We start from the raw sequence: 27,869 nt of genomic DNA on the forward strand, positions 1-27,869 counted from the left end.
CTGGATCCCTGGACCCCAGTATCATGACCTGAGCCGAAGTCAGATACTCACTGAGCCACCCAGACACCCCTCTGAGAAACATTCCAATCAGAGATAGTGCTCTGTGAAACCTGATTCCCCTACTGAAACTTTCACATGTTCCAACATCCTGTAATCATATTGTAATTGCTGGTTTCCCGAGTAAAGTTGAAGCAATTTTCTGGTACCCTTATCCCCACACCGACTCTGTTCTCCAACCAGTCTGCATACCGCTTATCATGCAAGAATTTTTCCTTTTGTCTGAATGAATATTTTGAACAACCCAATATAGGCCAATCATTTTAGAAACCCATTGCCAAAAGGAGATAATTATTAAATAACTAATGCTTTGCTCCTTGTGCCAACTTAAGACACTCTCAGCGGGGGACGCCTGGGTGGCACAGTCGCTAAGCGTCTGCCTTCGGCTCAGGGCCTGATCCCGGCGTTATGGGATTGAGCCCCGCATCAGGCTCCTCCGCTATGAGCCTGCTTCTTCCTCTCCCACTCCCCCTGCTTGTGTTCCCTCTCTCCCTGGCTGTCTCTGTCAAATAAATAATAAAATCTTTAAAAAAAAATTTAAAAAGACACTCTCAGCCATCACTGTTTGCCAAATCAAGAGATGTTTTATTTTTATTTTTTTTTAAGATTTATTTATTTATTTGACAGCATAAGCAGAAGGAGCAGCAGAGGAGAGGGAGAAACAGGCTCTCTGCTGAGCAGCGAGCCCCATGCTGGACTTGATCCCAGGACTCAGGGATCATGACCTGAGCTGAAGGCAGATGCTTAACCGACTGAGCCACCCGGGTGCCCCAGAAAATGAGTTTTATAGTCCATTTCCCTTTCCCTGATCTCTATCCTCTAGGATTTCCCTGTATTGTTAGGATCTGAAGGAAAGATCACACACATATATGTATTTCAACACCAAACTTTCTCAGAATGTTTTTGTATAAAGTGTCTGTTTGAACAGCAATCAAGTACATTATCTGCTACAGTCTGGTCATTCTGATTAGAAAGTGCTGAAGCAGCCACCATCTTGCCAGTCTCGGCAATCTGCTGTTTATGACTAACAGATTAACAGACTATGTAAATTAAATTTTTATTAACTTTTCCCTGTTTGCAATGCTTGAAGTAGAAAATTCAAAGGGAGGGTATGTTCAAGTTAATACTTTGCATTATTGTGGAATCAAGTTAGCTTCAAGGTTAAATGGGAAAAAAAAGTTAAATGAGATGTGGAAAAGATAGAGAATTTGGAAGTATTCCTACCACTCAAGATAGGAATCTTTACAGTGTTAAGTTCCATATAACATCCATCTTAATATTTAAGAATAAAATTATTAAAAGCTGTGGTATATACATACAACAGAGTATTACTTAGCCTTAAAAAGGAATGAAATTTTGATACATGCTGCCACATGGATGAACTCTGGAAAGATTACGCTAACGAAACAAAACAGCCCATGGGAGACTTCCTCTTTCTTACTCATCCTACTCATCCCTCTTTGCAATTAGGCAGGGCCATGTAACTACTTCTGGCCAATGGGTTGTGAGGACAAGTCCAAGATGAATTTAATAGCTGGTGCACGACTATTTAGGGCTCTCTTCCCTGCTAGAGTGGGGAGACCTAATGTTAAAATGATAGAAGCACAATATAAAACCTGGATTACAAAATCATCAATTGGAAAATAGTTGGCAATGCAGATTGCCCAGATTGATGAGGGGACTTTGGGTGAAGAAGAAATAAACTTTTGTTGTGTTAAACCATTGGGATGGGAGTTATTTGTTACTGTAGCAAAAACTAGGCTGTCCTAATACATATTGGAATGCAAACATTTTGGGTATTTCTGCTTGAGTGCAACTTTAAAAATGTATGAAAATGGCTTTGGGCATGGGGGAGTCCATGAACCTCTGAAATTACATACAAAAATCTGGGTTATATGCTTTTCTGAGACTATATGACTGTCAATATATCCCTTTCCAACCTCTACACTGTCATTAGCAAAAGTGAAGAGAGAGCCCCAGAATTAAAACCTTCCACCCCCAATTCATAGCTTCAATAAATACTTACTAAATAATTGAACAAATGAAAGATGGTCTATAACTTTCATCATAATCTCAAAAAGCTTCATGACCCAAAAGAGTTTAAATCCAAACAGATAGACAAAGTATTTCCTGATAAATTATTCTGTCTAAATAATCCAAACATTTTGAGAAACATCTGAAAGGATGAAGATTCACCCTTGGTAGATATAGAAATTTGAGTGAAAGTGACATATATTTTGTTCTGAAATAATGAACTTCTAAAATGCGAAGGATATTTTGAATATAACTAGGTAAGCAAATACAGTGTCGATAAATAAAAGATCAATAATGTGCATTGCAAAAACTCCACAACCAATTGTAAAACAAAGAAAAATTAAATATTTATTATGCATTTTTATACAGTAACATCAAAATAATGCTCAATAAGTTACATAGCTATTTTCTAAAAACACTACAAAAAAAAACCTAAAGATAAAACAGTTGGAATGCTATATAACCAGCATTACTCAAAATTAAAAATATAGTCCTCAAAAACAGATTTGAACTGATGATTTCTCAATGAACCAAAACATTTTAAATATCTAAAAATCATCTTTCTTAATGCACTAGATAATATATAAAGGCTCAATTTTATTGCACATAACCTATTTGGTTTAGGCTTATTTGATCAGGTAACATGCAGATAAATTATGAATTTAGGAAAAGTAGGCAGAATGGTATTTTGTACTATAAAAATTGGGTGAAAGTGATAAATTTCACAACTTAATCTTGAGGAAATTTTATTCAGCTATTGTATAAGATCACTAAAATCATCACACATGCGAGCTAAGAGCTATTATATATAGTAAAATAGCTCTGTTGGAGCATTTAAAATAAGAAAATGGAGATCAACTACTCTTAGAACTGACAGCAACTACCAGCTGTCCTTGCCACCCAAAAATGTGTGGTTTTCACATCTGTTTTGAATATATTAAATAACAAAATCTTAAATACAGACATATATTTGGTTATGTCAAAAATATTCCCATAATTGATACATAATCAAAATTGTATTGTTTTAAATAGGAAAAACCAGAGGAAACTGGGGTTAGACATACCCTGTAAACCAGTTTCTAAATACAGCTAGTGACACTTCTGTTTCACTTCTTAAACTCATTTGGCCAAATGCTATGGTAGTTGTTTTGAGAATCTGTAAACATATCTCACTTATTTATATGGTTTCCTGAGGTCATCTAGAAACTATTGTTATTATAGCAGCTTCACAATTTAGTACCCCTGCAAATGTGCTTTCACAATGTTCAGAATAAAAACAAAAATTTTAACGTAGGCCCAGGTGCAACTTAACATACTTTCCCTATTACAAATCTATTTTAGGAAATTCTTAGGTACCAAAATCAAATTTACTCCATTACCAGCAGACCCTGAAAAATATTCATAAGCTCTAGGCCATAAAAAAATAGATTTCAGACATTGCTCTTTTACCATGAAATGAAAATAAAGTATCTCTTTGCATGTTACTTCTGGAATAATGTCTAAAACATATATAGGCCTCTCCATTTTAAAACATGTTAAAATACTGTTAGCACAGTGCCTGACCCACAGCAGGTGTTCAAAAATATATATTTACTGAATAAATGTTGAGTATAAAAACTACTGTAGTACTTGAGTACTGAGGTAATGTTCTAAAGCTACAATATATCACTCTATGAAAAAATCAATCTTTACTGGTACTCAGAATAAAGCTCAAAAAGTCTCCTCTGATAAATAAAGCACTGGTGCATTTCCTGGCATCCTATTAATGAAAAGAGGACTAGGCACTTTCCCTGATTCCTGCCCTTACCTATCTCACCATCTCTGACTTTAGCTGTGTAAGGATAAAGCCAAGAGGCAACAGAAAAGAATGCTCGTTTGTTTCCTATCGTTTTTTCTTCCTTTCCCTTTCTTTCCTTCTTTCTCTCACTCTTTTTCTTTTGTCTACTCATCTATCAATGAAACAAGAAGCAAGTGACCACCCAATGAAAAATATGCGCCTCATAATGGTATCTTTCTTAGAAGAAAAATGAGGTGACTTAATATGTACATTTGGGGGAAAGGATGGTAATTGTCATTACCGATATGGCTAACTTGAATCAAGACATTTAACTAATATTTAAAAAAAAAAAAATCACTGCTCTGGTACTAAAACTTCAATGTTAATGGATTACAAATAAACATAAAACATGGTCTAATTTAAACAGTTTAAACTACTTTTTACAGGACACAACCTGAGTTTGCAGATTAATTTATAAAGATATATTTCTCCATCATTTCACATTAAAAAATCAAGAAAGCATTATTATTTCAAATTTCAATACCTTAAAAATAGAATTTGTGCAATGACATTTTTAAGCTCTGAGTTTTATAATATTATTGCCATCTTTAATACTAATCACAATTCCACTTACCCACATATCAAAAAGCAGCACTGGTAAACTTGACAATGTTATACGACCGTAAATGTTAAGAAGGGTCAGAGGCTTGGTTAAGTATTTCCACACGTTATCTACAGCCCCTATTCTTATCCTTCCTTCCCAAGAGGAAAATCAACCGGAACTAGGCACTTAGCCAGTAGCTGCCTGTAGTATGATGTGTTGGCACTAATGATTAGGATGCCTGAACCATGCAGGTACGTGTTTTGATTCAGTAATGTCAGACCCAAGTAGCCATCATTTTTTTAAAATTAAAGCCTAAGTAATAGTAATATTTTCATGCCAAGTTTTGACAGCTTAATAATTTGTATTTTTGGGGGGGTGTAAACTACTAGCATATTTTTGCTCTTTATTTAAAATCTGAAATGCCAACTTTACACCCCATTAAAATACAAACTAAACCCACTTGAACTTATTAATGATGCTTGTTGATGACAAAAAGTGATCTCAAACCCCAAAACCACGATTAATATTTACTGACCTACAGAACTAGAAAATTACATTTCCCTGTCAAGTATAAGAAGAATATAATTTTCCACCATTTACAAATATAATTCGGCAATTTATATTTCAAAGTATCCAATGGTCCCATATGGATTAACAACTTCTATTTACCAATTCTGCATGTTACAATTATCAATAATTATATTTTGACCTTGGCTAATTACATGCAAATTATCCTCAACGCCATCATGAATAGGCTGCAAATAATACACTGATGCCATATTTCAGTATTTTTCTAGTTCACAAAACCTCAAAGCAATAAGCTAATCAATACATTACTTCTAGAACCCTACTACTGAAGCTACAGTGGTATCTTTTTATATGGTTGAATCACACAGAACATGATGAGGTCACTGTGCCCACTGTGTAAGTGTATGTTACACCTATGTTTCCCACATAGTGGTATATGTACACCACTGGACAGCCCTGAGAAGATTTTAAGTGGAGTGCTACATGGATGAACAACTTTTCTTCAATAGTTACATATTTATCTTAATGTTTATTAGAAATAACATAACTAGCACATAAAATGTAGAATATGCTCAAAACAAGGCTATGTCTAAAAATGTAAGGCTAAAACTAGGGTTAAAAATAAAAAGTAAACAATGGCACAGGAGATATATATATACATATATATGAAATCAGAAAGGTGGTATGCAACTCACATTTGGTAAACACTGTTTTAAGGAACAATTTGATTTGCCAGCATCATTTCTGAATGCTCATAGTAATAAGCCACATTGTAAGAGGCGGTTTCCTTTATGCTGCAAATTCTGCTTTTTTTTTTTTCCAGGACAAATATTCCTTAAAAACGTGTACATTTATTTTGAGAATATAAATTTGAAAGCATTGAGCAAATTTAATTTACTTTAAAAGGATTCACCAAAATGGTAAAAATCTTCAGGGGCATTTGAGGGACCTGCTATTCCTACAGAAGAGAAAAGACTACAAAGGCACGTTACATATTATGGTTACCGTTGCAGCATTTAAACAAAAGTGATCTAAATAATCATTACCATGAATTATTAACAGATAATTATAATATTCTTTCATAAAAAAGAAGGTATGCTTGTGCACTAAGTGCTCTTGATTCTGGAACCACTTGCACACAAGTGTCACTAACGTGGACCCACTGGCCTGCCGACTCACTGTCAGGTTCTTTCACATCTAACAAGACAAAAAGAAGTATAATTTACAGTAAGTATGCTCTTATTCTACATTATAAACAACAACACATTCATCACAAACTATATTTTATCTAATGCTAGATCTTATTGGTGCGTTTCTTCTTTTTTTTTTTTTTAAATCGGTCCTTTATTTATTTATTTATTTTTAATAATTTTTTAATATGTTATGTTAGTGGTGCATTTCTTCTTGTGTTAAACATCTTCCAAAATCAACTAACTCTTTCAAAGCATTAATATTGGTATCACTTTGCTTTAAATATCGAGTGACATATTAGGCTTGTAAAATATTTGCTTTGTAAGTATTTATTTCTTAAATAAATGATTTAAGAATCATTTCCACTGAAATAGAAAGAAAAAACAAAGTCAGCTTGCTGATCCCTAGGCAAAGTCTGCAAATTTTGAATCCCAACTCTATTCTAAGGACCTGGTAGATCTTCAAAATCTTTCAGTGTTGTTAAACAAAATGCCAGTCCACCGCAATACACAATGACTCAACACCCTGAAAAACAGTGTCACTTCACATCATCTAGAAGGGTACAGGCTTATGATATTTAAGGTTTTTTAAGCATTCTTAAAAGTATTTCTCACTTAACTTTAACAAAGTGAATCCACTTGCAATATCCATGAAACAGCTTACCTCTTCCAGAAAAGGAAGAATACATTCATTTGTTTTTAGGAATAACATAAACTTAGGATGCCATACCAGGTACATATGTCTTTCCAGTGATATACTCCAATAATTTCCTGGAGGGTGGTCTCACTTTCACATAAGCCGTGTAGTGACCTCCTCTCATTGAGCCACTATGTTCCACTACGCCATAGAGACCATAGAGAACTTTATCTCCCACACTTACATTCTTTGAGACAAAGAAAAAACTGAAATTAGTAATTATTTAGTGAAATATTATAATAAGGAAAAATAAGTCAAATGTATGTTCTGCTTAAACTAAGAAAAACACATTGTTAAAACAACACTGAGATGTGTTTCCACATGTATTAGATTGGCAAAAATGCAAAAGCCTCACAACATTTTCTGTTGGCTGGGCTGCGGGGAAAAGAGTACTCACACACATTGCCTGTAGGAACACAAAGGGGTATAGTCCCTATGCAGACGTATTTCATGTTATCTAGCTAAATTACACAGGTATTACTCTTGGAGTTATCAATCCTATTTGTAGGATTCTATCTTACAGGTATATGAGCAAAATGTAAAAAGACATGCTACTAGTTATTATTTTAAATAATAATTATAAAATATTATAATTACAAACTAGTTACTATTAACTGCAGAAATATTTGTAATATCAAAAAACTGGAGACATGGGGATATAATGTGGATATAATGGAATATAGGTAATAATATTGTAACAACTTTGTATGGTGACAGATGGTAGATAGATTTATCATGATCACTTTATAAGGTATATAAATGTTGAATCATAATATGGTATGTCAATTACACTTTGATTAAAAAGAAACTGGCATAAACCCAAATAAATAGGTCCCCATTAAATTGGGAACTGGTTGAATAAATTATGATGCATTGAGTGTTATGCTGCTTGAAAAACAGAGTGCAGACTATCTCAAAATACTGCTATGAAATAATCTCCAGGATATAATGTTAAGAGTGCGGTAGAAAAAAGGATACATATTGTAAGCTGTGATTATTTAAGAGTGAAGATGCATGTATACATATCTATCGGCTTATATTTTTAAAAGTTACAGAGGAATAAACAATTTTTTAAATGGTTTATATATAAAAGGAGGGAAGAAACAGGTGGAATGGACATGGAGAAGAAAAGCTATATTTATTTGAATTTACCTTGTTTTATACATTTGATACATTTGATTTTGGAACTATGTAAATATTTTATGTATTTAGTAAAATTTTAAACATTTAAGCTTAAATTTAAAAAGCAATGCCTAAAATGAAAATTTAAAAATTAAACAGGTGAATAATATATTTCAGCTGGCAGCATAATCGTTCAGAGAGAAACCACTAAGGTCACGTCAAAAGGGGAGCAGGTAAAGAATCAAACATTTATCCAGCCTTTTCTATAAAAACTATATTATAAGATAACTAAATAGATTAAAGGAATTTCTCTATGTATAGAAGTGCTCCAGCTAATCAATGATGAAGGAATGACAGATTTAAAATATCACCATCACCATTCTGTAAGTCTTAATGAACTCATCGATCTAGCATTTGAGCATCACTGTTTGCTAATATCACAGAAAGAAAGATAAGTGGCATTATATGCTACCTGATAAAAAAAAAATCAACATGCCCTGTAAAATAGCCTTAGCAGGGGGAACAAAAGAGCATCAAACCTGTATCTGTTCAAGCCTCTTAAAAGCCAACTATCTATTCGGAGGAAATAAACAGGACAGGGGAAGAATCACCAAAATCTAAACTATGGAAACTAACAGAAAGATGATTCAGTTTCTTAAAATAAATTGCAAGGGAGAGAAGAGGAGAGAGGTGGGAGAGGGGAACTGTACATTAAGACACTAGACGAATTATTCAATCATAATGTGCAGCCCTTACTTGGATACTAAATCATTTTTAAAAGTTCATTTGTGAGACAACTGGAAATATATACATTAGATGATATGAAGGAATGAGTGCTGATTTTTTTTTTTAAGTGTGAAAGTGGTATAGTGGTTATGTTCTTAAAAAGGGGGGGAGTGATTATTATCTTTTATAGATACATAGAAAAATATTTATGAATGAAATAATGTCTGATATTTGTTTCAAAATAATATAGGAAGTAGTAGGTAAGCATGTGGTCGTGGTAGGACTGGCATGTACCCAAGGTTTTAGAGCTAGGTGATGGGTGTTACATAGGTTCATGGTACTGTTCTATTTTTGTGTATGTTGGAAATTCTCCTTAAAAAGTACCTTTTAAAATTGTATTTCTATAAATTTAATACAAAGCTTGTTAAATTTCCTTTTGTGGGGTGCCTGGGGGGGCTCAGCCGTTAAGCGTCTGCCTTCAGCTCAGGTCATGATCCCAGGGCCCTGGGATCGAGCCCAACATTGGGCTCCCTGCTCCGCGGGAAGCCTGCTTCTCCCTCTCCCACTCCCCTTGCTTGTGTTCCCTCTCTCACTGTCTCTCTCTGTCAGATAAAATCTTTAAAAAAATAAAAAATTAAAAATCAAAAAATAAATTTCCTTTTGTTTACCACTTTTAGCAAATTCTATGAATATGGAGTGTTAATAATTGATAGATAGTGCTTGTATTTTAGAGCAGATAAATTGGATCTACCAAATAGTTGCTTTTAAGATATTTTTGTTTTGGGGGCGCCTGGGTAGCACAGTTGTTAAGCGTCTGCCTTTGGCTCAGGGCGTGATCCCGGAGTTCCGGGATCGAGTCCCACATCGGGCTCCTCTGCTGGGAGCCTGCTTCTCCCTCTCCCGCTCCCCCTGCTTGTGTTCCCTCTCTCACTGGCTGTCTCTCTGTCAAATAAATAAATAAATCTTTAAAAAAAAAAAAAAGATATTTTTGTTTTGATTAATCAATGCATTGGAAATATTAAGTTCAATAAGCATTCCATTACATACCACAAAACCTAGACTGCTAACCAGTAATCATGAACAGAACAATGTTTCCCCATAACGTGTGGTTCCCTCAAGGAATACAAAGTCATGGATTTCACCTGCACAGTTCTTACATATAAATACAAGCAATTATAAACCAGTCTGTGTTCTATATTGAATTATGAAAGTATTATCAATGCAATTGTAAACCAGTCTGTGTTCTATATTGAATTATGAAAGTCTTATCAATTTTAAAGTATCATACTCAGCTGACAAGTACACTATCTTTAGTAGTGTACATGAAATAGCATGAAAAACAATGCACTAGTATACTGACTCACAAAAGAGAATGAACTCCACAACTGCTGAAACTTGTCGAGTAAGCACATCATTCATAAGGAAGAGGAGAGGCCACAAGATCTGCTTACCTCTCTGCAACTGTCTGCTTCTAGGAGCGCTGACAAGCAGCACTGATGTTCCTGACCACTACACCTCATGGTTTACACAGCTTTCCAAATGTCGCCTATTCTGTCTCCCAAAGGACAAAAGTCATTCAGTGTGTTGAATGTTCCACATTATGGATTTACTTCACTAACTATAAAATTCCCTTTCAGGGAAACTGAATGAATGAATGAATGAATGGCCTAACACTTTTAAGCATATTATTTACAAGTCAATTAAACATCTTAATAACATACTATACCTTACAAGTAGCAGAACAGAACGGTGCTAAATCAAGCATAAGTGGAAAATCCACATGTCTGTTTACTTTTCGAAGACTCAAGCCAGCCTTAAAAAGACCAAAAAATAACTTTTAATGCAACAATTAATCTAAATCATTGTTAATAAAGCCAAAAGAAGAATCCTAGAAGTTAGTTTTTTTAATAGTTATAAAAACATGACTAACAAATAGTCCAAAACTGATAATATAAGTTTTAGATTATTCATTAGTCTGTAAATACTTCCTTTTGAGGGCATGAATTCTTTCTGTAAGTTCCTAAATTGAGATGCAGTACCAAATATAAAATAACTGTGGTACATCATGAAATCGGCTTCTCAGATCTGACATGACCCTATCTCGATCAGAGGAACTGCACACACACACCCTTCACTCGGCATTCTCACTTAATGAGACACAAGACATCCGCTTCTGCTCTCCATGGCCATTTCACTTCCACTGAGTTTCTATATTGTTGGCTATCAAAAATCAAGAATTTAGCCTAATTTTTCTGTGGATATGGATGGGGGTATGTAGAGAAAAATCTCTTCCTGCCTACCTATGGCCCACCTGAAATGTTGCAGATATATAATCAAAACTCCTAATCTTTTCCTTGAGATTTCTTTCATGGGTTTTATACATAGAAAATCTTCCTCCCAAGCAACCCCTCCCGTCCCCTCCCTCCTTGGGAGCTTTGTACTATCTATCTCTTTGCTATCACTAAATAAACCTTGCTTTGCTGCCCACTCAAAAAAAAAAAAAGAAAAGGAAAGAAAGAAAAAAAAAAAGAAAATCTTCCTCCCAGAGGTCAGGTTAATATTCATTTAAGTTTTCTTCTAGTCTTTTGAAGATTTGTTTCATACAGTTAAAATATTTATCTGAACACAGTATTGATACATGGAATTGAGGAAAGCTTTACATTTTTTATTTCAGCTCTTTTTCCTAAATCCTTTATCAAATAATCTACCCTGTGGGGTGCCTGGCTGGCTCAGTTGGAGGAGCAAGCGACTCTTGATCTTGGGGTCGATCCTGGAGTCGTGAGTTTGAGCCCACATTGGGTGTGCGGATTACTCAGAAATAAACAAACTTAAAAACAAAATAATCCACCTCCTTCCCAACTGATTTGAGATTCTTCCTTTACCATAACAAGAGTTTTAAATAATACTCAAGTTTTATTTATTGACAGTCTTGACCATACTGTTTTAATTATTTGGTTTTATTTTTAAACTGGTGTCCAAAAAATTCACCCATTCTAACTTTTTCCAAAATGTTTTAGTATTTCACTTATTTATTCTTTCGGAGAGACTTTAAAATCATTACATCAAATGCAAAAAAACAAAACAAAAAAAGGAGACAAGCCATTGGATTAAAACCAAGCATAGAGGAGTGCCTGGGTGGCTCAGTCGTTAACCATCTGCCTTCGGCTCAGGGCGTGATCCCAGGGTCCTGGGATCAAGCCCCACATCAGGCTCCTCCGCTGGGAGCCTGCTTCTTCCTCTCCCACTCCCCCTGCTTGTGTTCCCTCTCTCACTGACTGTCTCTCTCTCTGCCAAATAAATAAAATCTTTAAAAAACAAAAAAAACAAGCATAGAGAAAAACCCGACACATTAAAAACATTGAGGTTCCCTCTCACTGTAGAGTCCCTACATTTGCATTTTGTAGCCCTTTTTGCATTTTAGTCCAAGCCAACCATGCCCAGCCCACTTACCCCTATCACTGGGATCATGACAGCTCAGAAAGCTATGTGCACTTTGCTATTTCCCCGCTTCTAAGGATTCTAAATAAACTTTATTTTTCATTCTCTCTCTTTCCCATGTGCATGTGCGTGAATACACACACACACACACAAACTTAGGTTCCTACCACCTAAATCATCGAATATAGTATTATGAATTAAACCATTTTAATTAGAAAAGTCTTGTAAACTATTATGGATATAAAAGCAGTAAACCCCTTATGACAAATTTTTAAATTAAACACATCACTGTCTAATCCTTGACACAATTTTACAAGACATAGGGCTCTGCACAACGCATGACAAAATTACTACAGTGCTACTAAAGGGACTTTTACCTGATGGAATCTTTTAAGATGGAGAATTAGGATAGCTGGAACAGCAGAAATGAGCAATTGCTTCCTGGCATTAGTGTAAACCCCTTCTGCTTTCTTTTCTGTATAAAATATAATAATTCATTTGTAAAATTCCATTTTATACATTATATACCACATAATAGAGTTAACATTTATAAAGATTTTTGAATTTTTGAAAAATGATAAAAAAGAAATTAAACTCTGGTGACAAGGGTGCCTCTATACTCCTTTCCAAAACTTCACTGAAATGAAAGGGGTTTTTTTAAAAAGCACACTTACAAGGACAAAGAATAGGGGAGGTGACACTTGCAAAAAAATTTTGGGAGCTGGGAAGCAGACGGACTATAGCGACTTATGTCAATGCCCTAGAGCCAAAGACCACCAGAAACACACCTGTAGCGGAAACAAATGGGTCATTACTCATTGTAGTGAAAGGAGATCACGTATCATCGGAACCACTGGGCATTTCAGTAAGAGGGTGTTAGAAAGTATTTGGGATAGGATTTGAATATGGCCAACAGCATATTTAACTTGGATTAAGGTAAGGTGATATTTCTTCCTTCTCCCATATTGACATTTCTTTAATTACTAGTGTATTAAGCATGTCTGTATTCTGATACTTTGACACCCAGGGCCTTGCTGACATTATAGAGAAGTCTTCAGCCAGAACTAGCAAATTCCTAGATATAATAAACAACGTAAATATGCCTCTCACATCCAAACCTTTGGATTGCCAAAGCCCATACCCAATCACCTCCTTTACTGGGCTCTTCTCCTCACTCCTTCTGCCTCCTGACCAACCCTGGTGCTTCCCCATGTGGCCCTGCATGGCATGGCTTAGTGTGCTCCCTCCTCTTCAGAACTGTATGTAACAAACTATCTTTTCAGCAGCAACTGTCTCCTGACCTGGCCACCTCACCATAACTGAATAATTATAAAGCCTGCATTTTGAAATAACTAGTTGCTAAGAATCAGAGTATTCTCTCCATATCAAGGCTAGAGATGCACTAGGGAAATTTCTTCTGGAAAGATTTCAGATAGCTAGTCCCCTGAATTAAGACTGTGGATTTCATTTTTCAAGGCCGAGATGGGTACTTGCTGTTCAATTTACTTCATCAAAATCTATTTAGAAGTCCAGTTACTATCTTCAGTGCTGAGGTACAACCATGAAAAAGATAATTCTGCTTCCAAGCATCTTAAGTGTGGCGACAACGTTCTCAGGTTCCTCTATTTGGGATCGATAACCCACTAGTGATTGACTATCAAACACCCCATGAATACTAAGAAAAACAAAAAGTGAAATATTTACCTGCAGAACCGGTTTCCTTTTGGGACCTCTGTTTCTTTTCAGTACAATTCTCACAAAGAAGCTTATTATTCCCCATTAGTAATTCCATAGATGTAAACTGGTAGAGACAGGACTGAAGTGAGCATTCTTTAGAAGTGGTTATGTAGCTCTGAGAAAGGGTCTGAAAAGCATTTTGGGGGCGAGGAGACAACCTATGCTTCTCCTCTGAAGAACATGAACGATTTGGAACATTTAGTGGCTTCTTTTCTCTATCAAAATCTCTGTCTCCAGGTACAGGGCTGCTCAAATAAAGTACCGAAATCGCTTCAGCCACTCCCTCATCACCTCGGCCAGCCTCCCTGGTGGGTGGTCCAGCCGCCAGCGGCTGGGGAGAGGGGGCGAGCGGGTGCACCGAGCACCCCCTGCTCGACCGCAACAGCACAGCCTGCTCAGAAGCGCTTTCGGATTCTGACGCCTCGCTGTCCGCATCGGCACTGCTTTCAGAACGGCTGGCTTCCTTCTCACTGCCGTCGGTGGGGCTTTCGGTCAGAGCCGACTCGGTATTCACGATGCTCGCCAACGCTGAGGAATCCCCGTTCATGTCAAGGTTCTCATGTTTCCGGGGTACGACGACTGCTCTATCTTCTCCAGGTGACAATTTTCTTATACATTTTCTGCCATGAACTAGTTGATTCTGTAAGTTGACAGTGTTTTCAGAGAAAAGAATCTTGTGACCTTACTGAAAATAAATGCAAGTCTTATTTAGACGATCCACCGTTATTAAATACTTTTCCTAGACCCTCTGAAATCCATTTCCTAAATCTACCTAAACTGCAATCAACAGAAGATATAATCACAAATAGTTCTAATTTAAAATCAATCTTTATACAAGAAACCCACAATAGCAGTTATTTATCTGTGGAGAAAGAAGCGGGTCTTTGTAGAACAGAGCTGTGAGGGAGCCTTTTTAATTATACACCTTTGTACATACTCTCTGTAGTCCTGCCACTTCAAGAGCATTCTAACAGAAAAAGCTAAATTTGATGATATATCAATTTGCCAAGTTAGTACAAATCATATCACATAAAAAAAGTGTTTTTAAAAAATGAAGTGCAAATTTTGATTGATTTCTTTAAATTTTTATGGGTAATTCAATTAGCTATGTCCCTAGTGACATAATGGGTCTAGACAATGCTCATGAGTGACTGGTGACATCAAAGATTAGACATCGAACATTATGTGCATCTCCCTGGTGGAAGTATACACCACCAGTTAAAAGTTTTCTTGCCAAGTTTACTTGCCAAGTATACACCACCAGTTAAAAGTTTTCAAGCCTCGGTGTCTCAGTCGATTGAGCATCTGACTCTTGATTTCGGCTCAGGTCATGATCTAAGGGTCGGGAGATGGAGCCCCACGTCACTTAAGAATCTTAAGCATTAAGATTCTCTTTCTCTCTCCCTCTCTTTCCCTCTGTCCTTCCCCCACCCTCAAAAATAATAAAATTTTAAATAAATGTTTCTTGCCAAAAGTCAAGTAAATAATAAAACTTGAGCCTAATTAGGCCTTTAGATTGAACTGCCTTAGAGAGGAAATAAAGGGAAGAAACCTGTTAACACCATGGAAATGCAATAGCAAAACAAATTACTATTGAATGTGGGAATGTGAGAAATCACTGGGAAAAAAAGGACTCGATTTCTTTAACAAATACATTGCAAAGCAGGGGAAAAAGAGAGAGGGAAATCTGTAGATTTAAAGAGATCTAAGAGACATGCAATTAAGAGATGGCCATCAACTGCAATCTTTTTTAGGTCTTAAATTCAAGCATACCTTAAAAAGCAAAAACAAAAATGGTATTTATGAGAGAACTACAGAAATTTAAATAATCACTGGATGTTGGCAGTATTCAGAAGTTATTAATATTTCTAGGTATGATAATGTACTGTGGTTATGTCTTTAAAAATAGTATCCATCTTTTATATCAGAATTATCTCAAAATAATCTGAGATGGGGTGGGGGAGAATGTGGGATAGCTACAGATTAAATATGATTAGCCATGATCTCATAACTGTGAACCTGAGAAATAGGTACATGGGAGTTTATTATACTACCTTCTCTACTTTTGTATGTTTTTGAAACATTTCTTATTAAAAAGTTTTAAGAAACAGATGTCTCACAAATGCATATAATCTTACCTTATCTTTAGATGAAGACTGGTTCTTGGTGGCTCCGGGTTGAGAAGTATTTTCTATAGTAACCGTGTCACTGTACTGACTATTATCTGTCACTTGCAAACTTCTACATTTACTCATTCTTCCCAAAAGTACAGGTTTTGAAACCTATAGAGATGCCATGTACATAACACAAAACTTCTTTAAGAAATAAATTCTGGATATCATCTACTTTTTAAAATTTCTAACTCATTTGAAATTAGATAATTTCCCTAACATTAATTCTCAAACTATAAAACATAGTGGTCTGAAATCCCTGAGAGTAAGAACTACAGAATTTATGCATACATACAAAAACCCCAGTATCAAGTACACTATATAAACTCCATTATCGTACATAAAAAGTGACTCTCAGGGGGTGCCTGGGTGGCATAGCGGTGGCATAAGCGGTTAAGCGTCTGCCTTCGGCTCAGGGCGTGATCCCAGCATCATGGGATCGAGCCCCACATCAGGCTCCTCCGCTATGAGCCCTTCTTCCTCTCCCACTCCCCCTGCTTGTGTTCCCTCTCTCACTGGCTATCTCTATCTCTGTCAAATAAATAAATAAAATCTTAAAAAAAAAAAGTGACTCTCAGATATTATGATAATATGCTCAACAAAGGCCTAAATATATGAATAAATGCTATTCACAAAGGACTCATTAAGTTTTTTCTCCTTACCCTTTCTTCTATTATAGGAAGTGAAATATCGATAAAAGGATCGTTCACTGAGGAGATCTTAAAAAGAAAACATATTGAGAAATTCAGTTAGAATTCTAACACAGACAACGTAGTTTTGTAAAGTCTTAAAGAAATCAAACTTCCCAGGCAACTTAGAATTTCAAGTTAAAAAACGTCCCTGGAACAAATAGTGATTTTAATTGGGTACAGAAGCACACATTGTTAATCAAAACAAGATATCCCAAAACCTCAATAAATACAACTCAGTTGAATTTTATAATATTGCCAATACGACTAACTTGTAATATTTCAAGTAACTTCAAAATAAACTATGTTTAATAAAACTATGATTAACTAAGGATATAAACATACTTTTGGTGAAACTGTGCTACAACATAAATCAAATAGAAATATCAAAAAGAAAAGAAAAGAAAAGAAAAGAAAAGAAAAGAAAAGAAAAGAAAAGAAAAGAAAAGAAAAGAAAAGGGGCGCCTGGGTGGCACAGCGGTTAAGCGTCTGCCTTCGGCTCAGGGCGTGATCCCGGCGTTATGGGATCGAGCCCCACATCAGGCTCCTCCGCTATGAGCCTGCTTCTTCCTCTCCCACTCCCCCTGCTTGTGTTCCCTCTCTCACTGGCTATCTCTATCTCTGTCAAATAAATAAATAAAATCTTAAAAAAAAAAAGTGACTCTCAGATATTATGATAATATGCTCAACAAAGGCCTAAATATATGAATAAATGCTATTCACAAAGGACTCATTAAGTTTTTTCTCCTTACCCTTTCTTCTATTATAGGAAGTGAAATATCGATAAAAGGATCGTTCACTGAGGAGATCTTAAAAAGAAAACATATTGAGAAATTCAGTTAGAATTCTAACACAGACAACGTAGTTTTGTAAAGTCTTAAAGAAATCAAACTTCCCAGGCAACTTAGAATTTCAAGTTAAAAAACGTCCCTGGAACAAATAGTGATTTTAATTGGGTACAGAAGCACACATTGTTAATCAAAACAAGATATCCCAAAACCTCAATAAATACAACTCAGTTGAATTTTATAATATTGCCAATACGACTAACTTGTAATATTTCAAGTAACTTCAAAATAAACTATGTTTAATAAAACTATGATTAACTAAGGATATAAACATACTTTTGGTGAAACTGTGCTACAACATAAATCAAATAGAAATATCAAAAAGAAAAGAAAAGAAAAGAAAAGAAAAGAAAAGAAAAGAAAAGAAAAGAAAAGAAAAGAAAAGAAAAGGGGCGCCTGGGTGGCACAGCGGTTAAGCGTCTGCCTTCGGCTCAGGGCGTGATCCCGGCGTTATGGGATCGAGCCCCACATCAGGCTCCTCCGCTATGAGCCTGCTTCTTCCTCTCCCACTCCCCCTGCTTGTGTTCCCTCTCTCGCTGGCTGTCTCTATCTCTGTCAAATAAATAAATAAAATATTAAAAAAAAAAAAAGCCAGAGCGCTTGACTGTGTTTTATAGATTCTTTAGGTGAACTCCGTTTAAAAGGATTCTCTCCAACTTGTGAGAGAGAAATCAACTTCTGTGTTGAAAATACTAGAAATTTAAGTAATATCATGTTGACAAATGCTGTGCTTCAACATGATGGGCCAGAAGCAAACGTAACATATAATCCTGAGTTTGTTAAGACTAGAGAGAAAAGAAAGGTACTCCATAATCTGGGACATAAAGACTCTCCATTTTATGATTAAAATCTAACAGAAGTTTACACCTATCATACTCTAAGCCATATGCTTTCAGAGATATTCTTTACCAAGTAATTGAAATCCTATAAAAATGTTCATGTGTTTTAAGTTGTTGTTAAAGTATAGATGGCATTCAAAATAAAAATTATCATTAAATTCAAAGATGAGTCTACTTTAAACAAAACTTCAACAAGTTATATAAATGTAAACTTTAAATAAAATGTGGCAGATCACCCCAAGTTATGTTACTACATATTAGAATCACATTTTAGGGTAACACATAGTTATGTAACGTAGTTAACTCCCTTCCCAGAAGTTTCTCTTTCATTTTAATCCAAACAAGTAGCTAACACATTCCAACACATTAGAATAAACTAAAAGTACTCCACAGGTTTGTTGAGAGGAAAAGTAACACTTTAAAAAATTATAAATTATGTTTCTCCTCTGGAAGTGACGGATATATTCTAACTACTTTCAAAAACTATTATGTAGCCATCTGTCACAAATAAAAATAAATGCTGATGATTATATGTGAAAGAAAACAATAAAAATGATATGATTGGTATCTAGTCCATGTTGAAGTGAATTCCAAAGCACCTACATTTGCACATTCTTCACACATGACTGTGCTAGTTAATTCACCAATAAAGATCCGATCTATGAAGTTCATTTTCACACCTTCTCTTCCATACGCTGTAAAAATAATACTTTTTAATGCAAAAAATATGTCAGCCATCAACCTAACAATGTAACATGCTTTTTCTGTTGATTCAAAAGAAATCTGATAAGACAGATGTTCAGTACATTTAATAATACATTTTATTGTATGATGTTATAATGTCTTTCTCCTTTACAATTCTGTAGAGAAAATTTGATAATCAACTACAGTAGTCTTCAAGAAATAATGAACTGTTCTTAAACTTGAGGCAAAATAAGTAGACCAATAACCACTGTTCATACCTCAACAGCTCCCATTAAACCCTTTCAAGCCTCTGTGCCTAACACAGAGGTAGCGAGAGGGATGAAAAAGAAGATGATGCTTTTAGGGCTACAGATGCCTAGACCATAACTATGGAAACAACAGAGCAGTAAAAGACAAGTAAACATAGCATAGTGTAAAGAATTACTTTGGGCAATTAGTAACACATGTATATATTTACACACACACATATATATTATGTGTGTGTGTGTGTTCAGTATAAAAATGATAAAATTATTCTGTTTAGGAAATATTTATAAATCAAAGAAAATTATGCTTGTGAATTGCTTCAAAATAATCAGGGGTTAGGAAAACATAGATAAATCATAATACACCATGAATTCAATGTAGTTTAAGAGGGGTGAGGAGTACATGAGGCTCCATCATACTATTCTATCTACTTTAATAGACGTTTAAGACTTTCCACAGTAAATTATGACAAAAAATATATATTAACAAATCTCATTCCTCATTCAAACTCCTATCCTTTTTGGATCTCTAACTTCAAATTTCATACAAACAACACTTAAAATCATTTTAAAACATTATTTGAAGCATTGAATGTCACAGCCGATTTATAGCTAGATATATCAATAAACATCTTTTAATATAATGATAACTATTTACAAGTTATGGTAAACTAAGATGTTTCATTAAGAAAATTGTACAAGGGGGGGCGCCTGGATGGCTCAGATGGTTAAGCGCCTGCCTTCGGCTCATGTCATGATCTCCACATCTTAGGATCCAGTCCTGCATCGGGCTCCTGGCTCAGCAGGGAGTCTGCTTCTCCCTCTTCCTCTGCCACTCCCCCTGCTCATGCTCTCTCTCTGTACCTTTCTGTCTCAAGTGAGTAAGTAAAATCTTTTTTAAAAATTGTAGAAGGGATTGAAAATAGAAAAGATTACGCAAAACTGGAAGGAAAGAAAAACTGGGCAGTCATTCTAAACATACACTAGATGGCACTATCTCAAAACAAACAAAAACACCCAAAGCATACTTGAGAATCCACATTTTTAAAAATCTTGAACCCTTCGCGTGAAACTAATGTAACACTGTGTGTCAACTATACTTTAATTTAAAAAAAATATTGAACCCTTAACTGCATATAGTTTGGGCATGTACAATCACAATGTGTAGATTTGTTTATATATTATAAACATACAATATGTATATATAATACCACAAAAAATAGAATTTAGAAAAGAAAATAAAATGCCAATAATATTTTTAAACATCTTCTAAAAATGATGACTTCGTACTACCATTAGTTAATATCTGAAGACAGAATATACAGTTAGGACAAGGTAAATCACTCCTATCATGAGATATAAGCCCACACTTAAATATTGATCATTATAAATAATCAGCTTTGATTAGATAATCACTGGTTTTGCCTTATACTTTGGCTGATGAAGAGTCGACACGAGGTATGCTTCATTTAGTACTCTCTCCAATAACTGGTTTCCTTGCAGGAATCTCGGGGACGCTTAAGCATTCTGACTACTTAAGACTGTATAATATCCATAAGTCCACTTATCCAAGCATAGGCCAACTGCAAAATGATACAATATGATGAAATGGAACTTCCAAGTGAGGCTGCTGCTTTAAACAACCTTTCGAGTCTCCCTTAGGATACCTTACACTAGGGTATCAGTATCAGTCTGTATATTTGATACTAGTTTTAGTTTTTAAAGTTCACATGGATGCATTCTAACATTTTCTTTCTATAGCCCACCAGACAATCTTGGCAGCCACTGGAGTAAGCACTCTCTCCTTTTAAGGCCACTACTTTACAGAATTAGTTCACATAATGCTTGGTTCTTTTGCCCCTGAAAAGAAACTTAAAATTTTCTTCTGGGCGAAAGTTTTAACAGTGAAAAGAATCGACATACCTTTGACTTTTTTTCTAGTATCATCATCAGCAGTTTTAGTAGTTGGGTTGTTATATGCTTTTAGAATGCTAGCTTGTATTCTCTATAAAACAAATAAGGATTAGTAAGAATCAATACTTGAATGTATTCTTATAGGTTTAGAGTAACTTCTCCCTCTTTTCCCTCCTCTCCCTCACTCTGTCCATAAAATGATACATCATTTTATTCAGGACAAAAAGTAACACAGAGACCATGTGGAATTTCTTATCTATTGAAGAAAATCTTACTATATAAGAAGCTATTAAACTGGTCACTATGATCTTCATGTAGATTATTTACATACATATATGAGTTAAGTCCAGAACATCAAATAATTTCCACAGCAAGAAGACGACCCCAAATCTTGATTAATTATCATTTTATTTGAATTCAGTTGTCAATAATGATTAGTATTAAAATCTTGAGCTCTTAGGATGTGACAAGATTTATGTTTCCATAGTTCTTTGTATGTTTCAGGAAAGATCCCATATCACAGAAAACTTTCAGAATGAAATAAAACCAGATTCCAAGAATAAAGACATTTGAGCTAATAAACTATCATCTTTTATGCTAATTATGTCCCTACTTCGTGGATGAATTTAATCTTCTCTAATTCACATTTTAACAGTGCAGTAAGAGGAATGCTTGTTAATTATCCTCCAGAAGGTTTTGGTTTTTTTTTTTAAAGTCAAGTCTAAATCACAGGTTTTCATACGTGAGACCACTGTTTGACCTGGACTTCCTGAAAATGACACCTAATTCTGTTATTAAAAAAATTTATATCAAAGAAAAATGAAACTCAAACTGCAGATTGCCAGAGAATAATAAAAGTACTACATATCAGACTCCAGATACTTTCCACTGTTTAGAAAAATATTCACAGCCTTAAATGTTTAAATCAATTGAAAAGCATAAAAACAAATGAATTAAGCAGCCAACCCATAAATTTAGAAAAAGGATATCAAAGCTGAATGAAAGTAAGTAACAAAACTCAACAAAAGAGTTAATGAAGAAAAAAGTATATAAATGGAAGAGTTTAATAAATCAATCAAAAGCCGATTCTTTGGGTGGGGGATAAATAAACCTACTAACCAATCTTAATCAAATTAAGGATGAGAAGCGTTAACATCACACCTAAGAAAAAGGAAACCACTAACAAAATTAAAGATATTTTAAGTAATCGTGAGAGACTACTTTGCTCCACTTTCATGTAATTACATTTGAAAATTCAGGAAAAAATTGGATAGTTTTCCAGGAAATGAGTCCCAGAAGAGAGAGAGTACCTTCCAGCTTCTGTGGGGTACGTGAATGGACAGAGAGAGAAGACTGGTGTTACACAGTACTCCTTACAAAAAGCTCCAAGCCCTAACAATTTCACAGAGGAATGCCACTAAGCATATGTTCCAGAGCATAAAAAAGGGAAACCTCCAAATTATTTTCATGAAGCATAATATTGGTACCAAAGCTGAGGGAAAATATATACAACACATACCAATATCATGTATGAAAAAAAACTCTAAATAAAATGCAGAAGCACATTAAAGAATACAGTATGATTAAGACTTTTGTTCTAATAATGCAGAGATATTAGGAAATCTATTCATACAAGCCATCATATTAACAGATATAAGAAGAAAAACATTATAAGATTAAATCCCTTGATTTATTAATATTATTTAGCACTGAACGTTCTAGTCAATGCATTTGATAGAACAATAAATCTGAGGTATAAAAATTATAAAGGAGATAAAATTATTTGCAAATGATATGACTTTTTACTTGGAAAAGCCAAAAAAACAAACTGAAATAAAATACTACTATAAATAATAAAATAATTTAATATGGGGTATGTAAATATAATGAAGTCAATAGCCTTCACACACACGCAAACAAAAACCAGTTAGATGCAATGGAAGAAAATGCTCTACTTAGTATAACAACTAAAAAGGTAAAATAACAAGTAAACTTAAGAAATGTGTAAGATCTAAATGAGGAAAACTTAAAAATGCTACTGAAATACACAAAAGAAAACTTGATTAAATGGAAAGACACACCATGTTCTTTGACAGGTCCTAAATAAACATTTCAATCTCACCCACTAAATTTATGCATTTAACATAATTCTAGTAAAAATAGCAAGTTTTTTTTTAATGTGAGAGATTTAAGGGAGAGATTACTTCTAAACTAGATAAGAAGAAATAAGAATAGCAATGAAAAATCGGGGGGGGAGAGGAGGAAGTATAGTGACAGGTGACTAGTCCCACCTGATTTATTAAAAAATTCATTAAAAAATGGGCAGAGGACCTGAACAGACATTTTTCCAAAGAAGACATACAGATGGTAGACAGACACATAAAAAGATGTTCAACATCACTAGTCATTAGGGAAATACAAATCAAACCTGCCATGAGATATCACCTCACACCAGTCAGAATGGCTAATATCAAAAAGATAAGAAATAACAAGTGTTGGTGAGGATGTGGAGAAAAAGGAACGCTTGTGCACTGTTGGTGGAAATGTAAGTTTGGTGCGGCCACTGTAGAAAACAGTATGGAGATTCCTCAAAAAATTAAACATAGACCTACCATATGATCCAGTAGTTCCACTAGTGGGTTTTCTCTTTTTTTTTTAAGATCTATTTATTTAATGACAAACTTGGAGGCACATTCTCTCCCTAGCACACAAAAAGCTTTTAGAAATCAGCAAAGAATCACAACTCAGCAGAACAAGGGGCAAAAATAAGAACAGAGGAAAAGATATTCAGCTTCATTGAAGAAGAGAGAAATGTATACTAAAACTGCCCTGAGATGCATTTTTCTACCTAGGAGATTGGTAAAAATTAGAAAGTTTGACAAAACAGTCTTTTGGTGAGGCTGTGGGGAAAGAGACTCCGTTACATGGCATGTAGCTAACAGAAGTGAAAATTGTATGCCTGTGGAGAATATCCAAATTACAAATGCATATGTCATTTGATCCAACAATTGCATTTCTATATGTATATAGATATACTTACATACATGCAAAATAACACAGATACCTTATTCATCACAGCATTACTCATAAAAGCAAAAACACTGGAAACATACATATAAGGGAGAATCAATAAGACACTGGTTTGATATGTTCAGCTAAAAAACAGAGAGAGAGAGTGACAGAGAAGCTTCCTATCTTCTGATATGGAAAGACTGCTACACTTTATTAAGTAAAAAAGTACAAAACTGCAAAATTGCAGTTAAGTGTTCATACAGCATATGCCACCTTTTGAATAAAAAAAGGAGAAACACACACACACACACACACACACACACACACACACCCCACTATCACTACCACCAAATGAGAGCATAAACAAGAAAGACAACATAGTTTACAGACAACAGCAGGGCCAACGCATAAGAGAGACAAGAGGATTCGCAGGAGCACAGTTAGAGGGAATTCCAGAGCAACACTTGTATATCAAATGTGGGAGGCAACCAATGCAAACTGAAGCAATGAAACCGGGAGACAGACACACTGTCTACACCAAGATCCCCTCTGCTACTGCACCCTGCTTTAAATTCGGGAATGAGCTGCTAATGTCACTCTCCTCCCCGTGCTCTGCTGCGCATCCGTGGAGGGTACACATTACCTAACCCAAAGGTGTTCTGCTCTATCCCTGAGAGCAAAGAAGTGGGTCATGATGAACTCAGAAACCGAGAATACAGAGCAGCCTCTAACCTTTTCGGACCAGAGAGCTAGCGTCTGGTCTCTCCTACAACTCTGTCAGTTGCTTTGACTTTGACAAGCATGGCTCAGAACACATTCATGATCTTGCCCACTGACTTCCCCAGAAAGAACTCTTAGAAATTCTGGGACACCAAAGCCAGACTATGTTCCAGAGATTCTTTCAATCCCTCTTCTTTTGGGAGCCTTCATCTAATAATGGCAATAGGTTTGTGCTTGCTAACCAGTTATGCAAAAGTAAACAATCCATTGTTTAAGCATACATAGGTAGCTCTGAAAACTATATGAGAATGAAATGATTACTGTAAAAGAAAAATTGTTTCCTCTGATGAGGAAGACATGTTTCAAAAGAAAGAACATGTGGCTTCTATGGCATTAAAACATTTTATTTTTTTAAACTCTGGGTGTGTGGTAAAGAAGGTTTCTAGTGGTAAATGACTTTTCTTTATATTATGCTTTAAACTATGTATCTGTATACATCCTTCTGTACGTAAGATACATTTCATGATAAGTTTTTAATACCTTCCCCCAATAATTGTGAAACTAAGTTTCATTTATTAACTGGCCTACGAGCAGCACATTATATTTCCTAGAACTGCTCACTATTCTCTTCAAGTGTATTTTGAAAGTTGATGCAAGATTCAAAAACTTAAATATATACAAAGAAAGGTATAAAAGTAAACATACAGCAATCCATGCCATGTCATACTATCTTGAAATATATGTGAAGAAAGCCAAAATCATAAAATGTGTCCCAAAAGCTATTAAATATTGAAATAATCTCCAATTCAGATGCAATAAATTTGAAAATTGATATAATTCAGATATTATCTGAGCTATAGTTGACTTTTATACCTTCAAAAAAGAATTTATTGAACAAAATTAAGTTTAGAATGGTATGAATTCCATGCAGGAGAACAGACTTAAATAAAGATTCCAATAAATGCCACATTCACCAGGAAATATTTAGTATAACTGTAAAGAGCCTCTCAAGCTAGTAAAGATAAAGAACTCTAACCCAAATTATTAGTTTATAAGTTTATTTTACAATTTGAATATTTTACCAACTCAAACATGACTTTCAATATGATTTAATGAGCCTTCGCCATTTTCTGAAAGGTAAGCTATAATGTCAAACTCTTAAAAAAGAATAAAAACAATGGAATTGTTTAAATTCTTAACTTTTAAACTATTAGATATTTGCTTTTTTATTGTATCTTAGCCACAAATTTATATTCTCTAGACTGTTAAAGGAGTTAACTAACAGGTAATTCATCAAGTTGAATAAAATAAGTGAGTTTAGGCCCATCTACAACCTCTCATTGTTGCGAGTCATGCTTTGAACCATTTAAGTTTAAAAAAAAAAAGAGAGAGAGAGAGAGAGAGACACACACACACACACACACACTCTTTGGCCAGGGAGCTGCTAACAACTGCAGCACATTAATCAATTAGCAGTGTCAAAGTTCAACTATTTCAAATCTCCACCATAAACTTCTTTCAAAAATAAGAATGCATAACACTCATGGTTTAAAAGTTAGCTGAGTCAGTCTGCCTTTAAAATAATCCTAACCAATAATGTATCAGTGATATATCTTTGGAAATAAAAATGTAGTATCATTAATTGGTGATAGCTCAAATTAAAAGAAAGATAGTGAAGAAGCACATAGTTGTAAGTTGAAAAGACTGCCTATTAAAGAAGTTCTTACAGCAAATTTGATTTTATTTTGCCCACAAAAAATTTACAATTTTTGCACAAATAATCCCTTTAGTACTCTATTTGGCAAGAGCATGGTATAGCCCTCAACTTTATAGTCGTAAGACAAAACCTTTAATGAAACATTATGAAAGGAGGTCAGTTTTTAATCATTACTACAAGATTCTGGTGGCAGACATAACGCTGTAGCCTTTCTTCAATCAAAACACACATGGCAGTGACAAACTACAACAACAGCACGATTACCAGCTGTGGAGTTCCCAGGCCAGACAATGCAGCTCCTGCTCGGGGACTCACTGTAACTGACTGCATGACTGTCCTTGCTTACAAGACTGAATAAATCCACAGACCTGACATTTTAATTCTGCCACACCATCTAAAACCCTCAAACAGAGGAAGATAAGAGCTTTCAAATAGCCATGTTTCTCACTGTACTGAGTTCTTAAGATACTGCAAACCCTAATGCACCATAATGACAAAGCAATAATTCAACTGTAACAAAGAATGCAATCAAGTAATAGAAGTGAAATAGGTGAAAAAAATGATAGGAATGGGTTTTATAGTTTTATTTTAATATCAACAGAAAAAAAAAACAATGTAGAGAGGTAATTTTTAATTCATTTACAATGATACATGACCATGTAGTAAACACATTCTTATAAATCATAGTTAGAAAAACAATTGTTCTAGAAATTGATATTCTGACTCTTAAACTAACTCCTATATCATCTGTAGGCTCAGAGACATCAATATGCATTTATCATTATTTAAGATACAAGTTTCTGTTTGTATCTCTCCCCACCTTGCTGCCCTGTATCGACTCCCTCAACAAGAATGTCAATATACCAAAGTTACTGAAACAGATTTAATACTTCTTCAAATAGTGAAATAGTTACAGTTAAATTTTAAACAGCAAGCTTAAAAACATATTATTTATATTGGTCACTGATGATCAAGCATTAAAACTACACTTTAATAAGCAGTCCTATATAGAATTAAAAAGTACAATTCATTTGGTAGAAGGATTTAAGTTTGAATCTCCCATTCGTGGTTATCAGTTTCTAAATCAAAGAAAATATGA

General features: G+C 34.8%; 1 protein-coding gene across 10 annotated transcripts in view; it reads right to left on the minus strand.

Annotated features, from left to right (window-relative positions):
• Positions 1 to 3,892: 3,892 nt before the first annotated feature.
• The window catches only part of USP45 (ubiquitin specific peptidase 45), a 67,986-nt gene continuing 44,009 nt past the window's right edge, over positions 3,893 to 27,869 (minus strand). For 2 of the 10 annotated variants that reach the window (XM_019810413.2, XM_034670888.1), the window contains 9 exons: positions 21,331 to 21,412; positions 19,061 to 19,152; positions 17,523 to 17,579; positions 16,049 to 16,192; positions 13,878 to 14,550; positions 12,551 to 12,648; positions 10,462 to 10,548; positions 6,921 to 7,074; positions 3,893 to 6,197 (listed from right to left, as the gene is read on the minus strand). In XM_019810413.2, coding sequence (XP_019665972.1) covers positions 6,067 to 6,197; positions 6,921 to 7,074; positions 10,462 to 10,548; positions 12,551 to 12,648; positions 13,878 to 14,550; positions 16,049 to 16,192; positions 17,523 to 17,579; positions 19,061 to 19,152; positions 21,331 to 21,412 — 1,518 coding nt within the window. In that variant the 3' untranslated portion in view covers positions 3,893 to 6,066. Of the gene's footprint in view, positions 6,198 to 6,920; positions 7,075 to 10,461; positions 10,549 to 12,550; positions 12,649 to 13,877; positions 14,596 to 15,157; positions 15,246 to 16,048; positions 16,193 to 16,743; positions 16,801 to 17,522; positions 17,580 to 19,060; positions 19,153 to 21,330; positions 21,413 to 27,869 lie in introns of those variants that run through there. The other 8 variants (XM_034670887.1, XM_034670889.1, XR_004628585.1 and 5 more) reach the window with 8 other exon arrangements.

Source organism: Ailuropoda melanoleuca, chromosome 10 (genome assembly GCF_002007445.2).
Source record: "Ailuropoda melanoleuca isolate Jingjing chromosome 10, ASM200744v2, whole genome shotgun sequence".
Lineage (NCBI taxonomy): Eukaryota > Metazoa > Chordata > Mammalia > Carnivora > Ursidae > Ailuropoda > Ailuropoda melanoleuca.